A 6,774-nucleotide genomic window follows, 5' to 3' on the forward strand; every position below is an offset into this window, starting at 1 on the left:
AAGGAGGCTGGAGGTCAGCAAACACCCCCATGCCGCGTGTCCTGCAGGCAGGGGAGCAGCCTGCGTTCTGGCAGGGCCCTTGGAGCTCAGCTGTAGGAGTGCGTGTGGCCAGAGCGGGCAGGGCTGTAGGGCCTCCCCAAAGGCAGCTCAGCTTGGCTCTGCTGGGGCTGAGAGCCTGCCCTGGTGCGGCTGGCAGGGGCCACGCGCAGGGCCAGGGAGCCCTGCAGCCCAGGCTGGGCCTTGAAAGGAAAAACGGAGAGGCAGGTGTTGGATGCAGGCTTGTTTTATTGCAAGGGCAGGGAAGCGGCCAGTGGAGAAAGACCCCGAAGGCCGAGGCAGGCAGGCTGTCCCTGCGGGCCTCGAGAGAGGTGTTCCTTCAGGCTTCTGGCAGGCAGTGGCGGTTGTGGAGCCAAGCAGTGCCCGGCGGGACGATGGGGGAGCCGTGCATGCGGGCATGGGCAGGAGCAAGGAGGAGGGGCGTCATGGAGAGAAGGGAAGGAGAGGAGGCGTGAGGCTGAGGTGGCCCAGGGACTCAGGGGGCCCCGGGGCTGAGTCTAGCAGGGCCCACAGGTGTCCCACAGCTTCTTGCTGTAGCGGGGCAAGGCGCAAGGGCTGCAGGCGGGAGAAGCGTAGGGTCTGCCAAAGGTGCAGAGGCCCCCCGAGCCCAGCGTGGCCCCGGCGCCGTAGAGGCCCCCCAGCCCCAGGGAGCCCCCAAAGGCGGGGGCTCCGGAGGAGCCCACCACGGCTTGCTGGGGGAAGGAGCTGAGGATGGGTCCGGGGAAGGTGACGACGACGGGGGGCGGCTGGATGAAGGCCGTCGAGTCGGGGCACTGGCGGGCGCACAGCTCGTTGCAGCTCTCCGCGATGGGCTGGGGGACGGCCACGCCGGTTTTGGGTGGGCACAGGTCGTAGCAGGACATCTTGGCGAGAGAGAGCTGAGCCTGAAACACAGGGCCCCGAGGAGAAGGCGTCAGGAGCGAGGAGGACACTCCACGGCCGAGCAGTGCCCTGCTCCCAGGGCAGCCCTGGAGCTGGAGAGGCCAGAGCCACCGCCTTGCCCGCACTGCCTGCCGCTTGCCCTTTGCCCAGCCAGCCCCGCTGAGTGCCCTGCTCTGCCCCAGCCCTCGCCTTGCCCTCCCTCCGCACTCTGAGGCCACGCAAGCCCTCGGGGAGAGCCTGCGAAGGGCCCAGCTTCGCGTGTGCCGGCCACCGGGCTCCTTCCTCCTCCCGCCACGGCTCAGCCCGCCCTGGCCCTCCAAGCCTGCTGCCAGCCCTCCCGCTGCTCTCAGAGCTCTCCTGGCCAGGGAGGCCCCACGCCGGCCCCTGCCACAGCAGGCACAGACCCGCAGGCACCCACCTACCCTTTTCCTGAGCAGAGCGAGGCAGGAGAGGCGGATGGCAGCTCTCGCCGAGGGCAGCGCTTTTATGCCGGGCCGGCGAGAGCGGGGAGGAGCTGGCCGCGCTGGGGACACGTGGCTCGTGGCGGCCGAGCCCCTGCCTCCTGCCTGCGCGGCACGGGGCTGTTTTGCTGATGCCGTGTTTCCTCAGCAGCCCCAACCCGCTCTATCAGCCCCTGCAATTACCCTCGCTCGGACACTTGCCAGCTGCCACCTAATGGGCCAAATGAGCCCCGCCGTCTTTTCATTATCTCGGTGTGTAAGAGGGCACGCAGCAGCGTGACAAAGGCTGACGGCAAGCGCCCTGCGGGCCATAGCTCCTCCCCCAGGGCTTGCTCCCGGGGCAGCTCGCGCCTTTTTGCAAGGTCACGGGGAAGACCAGCGTCCCATCGCTGGGAAGGAAGGCGGCCTTGCAAAGGGCTCCGGCGCGCCAGCGCCCGCATGACGTACGCCGTGCGGCTATTATCTACAGAGGCGCGAGGTTACGACAGGAGCAATCCAAGGCACTCCTCTCGGGCACTGCCTGCTCAGCACGATGCATCACTCGCCAGCCCAACGGAGCCCGGCCTCCGTCGGCAGGCAGCCATTGCCCATCGACCTCTGTAAACCTGGAGGAAGAAAGGCCCCTCGAGCTCTTCCCTGAGGTGCACGGTGCAAGAGAGCACAGACCCCCCCGGGCCCGCGCTGGCCACTGCCCCAGGGCCGCCGGCCCAAGCAAGTTTCCTGCGAGCCCCATGGCTGGGGGAAGGTGCTGGCAGGGGCTGCATCCCCCTCGGGGTGCTGGGGAGCGGGGAAGCCCCGTCTGAATGCAGAGCCGCGGCAGCCCCCAGCTCCCCAGTGGGCTGGCCCTGCTGGTGCTTGGCGCCGTCTCTCCTCCCAGCAGAGCCTGGCTGCCAGCACGGGCCAGGCATGTCTTCAGAGGCCGAGCAGAAGGCAGGCGGCGAGGAGCTGCAGAAGCACGGCCCTCGCCTGCCCTGCGCAGCCCCAGCAGGAGATGCCCGCTGTCATCTTAGCCAGGAAGCAGAGAGGGGAGGAAAGGCTCAGGAGCGAGCGGCATGTGCTGGTCTGGCGAGGGGCTGCTGACTCAGGGCGGGGCAGGGGCCGGACAAGCCCTCTCGTCACTGGCAGGAGGGAGCGCCGCCTCTGCAGATTGGCCCAGGTGGTGCTGAGCAATGGCGAGTGCCGCTATACAAAGCCCTGCCTCTGCCAGGCTCTCCCCACAGCTCTGCTGGCCACCTTCTCCTCGGGGAACCAGGGTAACGTCCGCGAGCGCTTCTCCTCCCTGGCCCCCTGCTCCAGCCCCTCTGCCTCACGCACTCCCCTCTGCTGCTCTCTTGCTATCTCTGTCCTCCTGCAGAGCACCGTCCGATCCCTCGCCAAGATGTCCTGCTACGACCTGTGCCCACCCAAAACCGGCGTGGCCGTCCCCCAGCCCATCGCGGAGAGCTGCAACGAGCTGTGCGCCCGCCAGTGCCCCGACTCGACGGCCTTCATCCAGCCGTCCCCCCGTCGTCGTCACCTTCCCCGGACCCATCCTCAGCTCCTTCCCCCAGCCAAGCCGTGGTGGGCTCCTCCGGAGCCCCCGCCTTTGGGGCTCCCCTGGGGCTGGGGGGCCTCTACGGCGCCGGGGCCACGCTGGGCTCGGGGGGCCTCTGCACCTTTGGCAGACCCTACGCTTCTCCCGCCTGCAGCCCTTGCGCCTTGCCCCGCTACAGCAAGAAGCTGTGGGACACCTGTGGGCCCTGCTAGACCCAGCCCAGCCCACGCGCTGCCCCCCAGCCCAGACGCCCCCGACAACGCTACCACCGCCCAGGCAGGGCTGAGTTGGCGGGCACGGGGCACTCAGGACGTGCTCAGCAGCCCCAGCCCCACACAACGCCTGGGCAGCTGGCCGTGCCGCGCACCCTTGGCCCTTCCCTGCCCTCTTCTCCTGCCCTCTCCTGCCCTCCCCTCCGCTCTCCTCTCTCTTCCCAGCTGTCGCACGGGGCAGGAGATGACCCGAAAGGCCCTGCGGGGCTGATGGGCCCAGTCCTCGGCGTCTGCAATGACGCACCAAGGGGGCAGGCGGAGCAAGAAGCCATGCCTGGAGAAGATCCCTCTGGCTCCCCCAGCACGGGGCAACCGGCCTCTCTGGCTCTGCCCACCGTCTCGCTGACAGTCTCTCCTGCCCTCTGGGCACAATAAAGCTTTCCTGCATGCAAGTCGTGCTCCCTCCCTCCTTCTGGCCAGTTGGGAAGATCCCCAGGCTGGGCGCCCGGCAGCCGTGGGAGGGCAAATGCTGGTGCTGAGGGGCCCAGGCGAGGTGAGGGGGGTGCTGTTTGGAGAGGGAGGGTGCAGGCGGCAGCAGGCGAGACAGAGCCTTTTGGTGGGGCTCTGCAGGAGCCGGGGACGGGCAGAAGGCAGAGAGCAGGACAGGTGCTGGCAGTGCTCCTTTGCCTGGCAGCAACTCCAGCTCCACCACGTCCCGCTGCTCCGCAGAAGCACGGCAGCATCTCTGGGCATCCGCAGAGCGCAGCTGGACGAGAGACAGCGTTACAGCTTGCGCCTGGGAAATGGCGTTGCCTGTCGGCGAGCAGCTTGTCAGGAAGGCGCTGAGGATGCTGGGAGGCACCAAGGGGAGCGTGAGCAGGGCAACGTGCCTTGGGCAGGGACGGTGAGACAATGTCCTGGGCCGCGTGCGGAGGAGTGTGGCCGTCAGGTGGAGGCAGGGGATCTTTGCCCTCCACGCCAGCACCGCTGAGGCCAGCCCTGCGGTGCTGCTCCTGGGCTCCCCAGCAGAGAGAGCTGGGGGGCTCCCGGAGAGCAAAGGCCCCAGCAACGGCCACGCAGATGACGGCGAGACAATGGAGCGTCTCTCCTCTGGGGAGAGGCTGAGAGAGGTGCGACTGTTCCTCCTGACACAAGGAGCCTCAGGGAGTCTCCTGAACATGCCCACAGGCCTGGAGGGAAGGCATCCAGAAGATGGAGGCGGGCTCTTTGTCAGAGGGTCCAGTGCCAGCACAAGAGGTCACGGGCACCAGCCAAAAGAGCAGAGGCTCCACCTCAACATCCCCAAATGCTTTTGTCACTGTGAGGGTGCCCGGGCACTGGCCCAAGTTACTCGGGAGGTTGTGGAGTCTCCGTCCTTGGAGACACGCCAAAGCCGTCTGGATGTGGTGCTGGGCAGGCGTCTCTGGGTGACCTTGCCTGAGCAGCGGCACGGCAGGATGCCCTGCAAAGGCTCCCTCGAAAAGAATCGGGCTGTGCTTCCTGCGACTTTGTGCTTCTGTCAGAGAAGCGAGGTGCAGCCGGTGTGTTGGTCTGTGCTGGAGGGGAGAAGAAAATGGGGAAGGGGAAGAAAATGGGAAGGGAAGGGAAGGAAGGAAGGAGAAGGTGAGGGAGGGTCGGAGGAGAAGAAGAGGAAAGGGAAAAGGTTGTAGGAAGAGGAAGGGCATGTCTCCTGCTTTGCTTTCTCTCCAGGGCCTTTAGCAGAGCCGTGGAGGCAGAAAGGGGCCAGAGCCGTGGCAGCCTTTGGCCCTGGCTGGCTCCAAGGCCCTGGGGCAGCCAGACTCACGTGCAAGGAGGCTGGAGGTCAGCAAACACCCCCATGCCGCGTGTCCTGCAGGCAGGGGAGCAGCCTGCGTTCTGGCAGGGCCCTTGGAGCTCAGCTGTAGGAGTGCGTGTGGCCAGAGCGGGCAGGGCTGTAGGGCCTCCCCAAAGGCAGCTCAGCTTGGCTCTGCTGGGGCTGAGAGCCTGCCCTGGTGCGGCTGGCAGGGGCCACGCGCAGGGCCAGGGAGCCCTGCAGCCCAGGCTGGGCCTTGAAAGGAAAAACGGAGAGGCAGGTGTGGATGCAGGCTTGTTATTATTGCAAGGGCAGGGAAGCGGCCAGTGGAGAAGACCCGAAGGCCGAGGCAGGCAGGCTGTCCCTGCGGGCCTCGAGAGAGGTGTTCCTTCAGGCTTCTGGCAGGCAGTGGGCGGTTGTGGAGCCAAGCAGTGCCGGCGGGACGATGGGGAGCCGTGCATGCGGGCATGGGCAGGAGCAAGGAGGAGGGGCGTCATGGAGAGAAGGGAAGGAGAGGAGGCGTGAGGCTGAGGTGGCCCAGGGACTCAGGGGCCCCGGGGCTGAGTCTAGCAGGGGCCCACAGGTGTCCCACAGCTTCTTGCTGTAGCGGGGCAAGGCCGCAAGGGCTGCAGGCGGGAGAAGCGTAGGGTCTGCCAAAGGTTGCAGAGGCCCCCCGAGCCCAGCGAGGCCCCGGCGCCGTAGAGGCCCCCAGCCCCAGGGAGAGCCCCCAAAGGCGGGGGCTCCGGAGGAGCCCACCACGGCTTGCCTGGGGAAGGAGCTGAGGATGGGTCCGGGGAAGGTGACGACGACGGGGGGCGGCTGGATGAAGGCCGTCGAGTCGGGGCACTGGCGGGCGCACAGCTCGTTGCAGCTCTCCGCGATGGCTGGGGGACGGCCACGCCGGTTTTGGGTGGGCACAGGTCGTAGCAGGACATCTTGGCGAGAGGAGCTGAGCTGAAACACAGGGCCCCCGAGGAGAAGGCGTCAGGAGCGAGGAGGACACTCCACGGCGAGCAGTGCCCCTGCTCCCAGGGCAGCCCTGGAGCTGGAGAGGCCAGAGCCACCGCCTTGCCCGCACTGCTGCCGCTTGCCCTTTGCCCAGCCAGCCCCGCTGAGTGCCCTGCTCTGCCCCAGCCCTCGCCTTGCCCTCCCTCCGCACTCTGAGGCCACGCAAGCCCTCGGGGAGAGCCTGCGAAGGGCCCAGCTTCGCGTGTGCCGGCCACCGGGCTCCTTCCTCCTCCCGCCACGGCTCAGCCCGCCCTGGCCCTCCAAGCCTCTGCCAAGCCCTCCCGCTGCTCTCAGAGCTCTCCTGGCCAAGGGAGGCCCCACGCCGCCCCTGGCCACAGCAGGCACAGACCCGCAGGCACCCACCTACCCTTTTCCTGAGCAGAGCGAGGCAGGAGAGGCGGATGGGCAGCTCTCGCCGAGGGGCAGCGCTTTTATGCCGGGCGGCGAGAGCGGGAGGAGCTGGCCGCGCTGGGGACACGTGGCTCGTGGCGGCCGAGCCCCTGCCTCCTGCCTGCGCGGCACGGGGCTGTTTTGCTGATGCCGTTTCCTCAGCAGCCCAACCCGCTCTATCAGCCCCTGCAATTACCCGCTCGGACACTCTGCCCAGCTGCCACCCTAATGGGCCAAATGAGCTCCGCCCGTCTTCTTCATTATCTCGGTGTGTAAGAGGCACGCAGCAGCGTGACAAGGCTGACGGCACAGCGCCCCTGCGGCCATAGCTCCTCCCCCAGGGCCTTGCTCCCGGGGCAGCCTCGCGCCCTTTTTGCAAGGTCACGGGAAGACCAGCGTCCCATCGCTGGGCAGGAAGGCGGCCTTGCAAAGGGCTCA

At 67.7% G+C, this 6,774-nt stretch overlaps 1 protein-coding gene and 2 pseudogenes across 1 annotated transcript; 1 reads left to right on the forward strand and 2 right to left on the reverse strand.

Annotated features, from left to right (window-relative positions):
* Positions 1–554: 554 nt before the first annotated feature.
* Positions 555–920, reverse strand: LOC147413540 (feather keratin 3-like). Its single transcript, XM_086478410.1, has one exon. It carries the CDS (start codon positions 918–920, stop codon positions 555–557), a length of 366 nt encoding a protein of 121 aa, XP_086334536.1.
* Positions 921–2,778: 1,858 nt separating this feature from the next.
* Positions 2,779–3,146, forward strand: LOC147413541 (feather keratin 4-like; annotated as a pseudogene).
* Positions 3,147–5,328: 2,182 nt separating this feature from the next.
* On the reverse strand, positions 5,329–5,873 carry LOC147413542 (feather beta keratin pseudogene; annotated as a pseudogene).
* Between the last annotated feature and the right edge of the window lie 901 nt (positions 5,874–6,774).

The sequence above is a fragment of the Leptosomus discolor genome, chromosome 26, assembly GCF_034619465.1.
Source record: "Leptosomus discolor isolate bLepDis1 chromosome 26, bLepDis1.hap2, whole genome shotgun sequence".
In the NCBI taxonomy this organism is placed as follows: domain Eukaryota; kingdom Metazoa; phylum Chordata; class Aves; order Leptosomiformes; family Leptosomidae; genus Leptosomus; species Leptosomus discolor.

Excerpts from the sequence above, each read along its gene's own strand:
- LOC147413540 (XM_086478410.1), bottom strand. The coding sequence starts at position 920 with ATGTCCTGCTACGACCTGTGCCCACCCAAAACCGGCGTGGCCGTCCCC.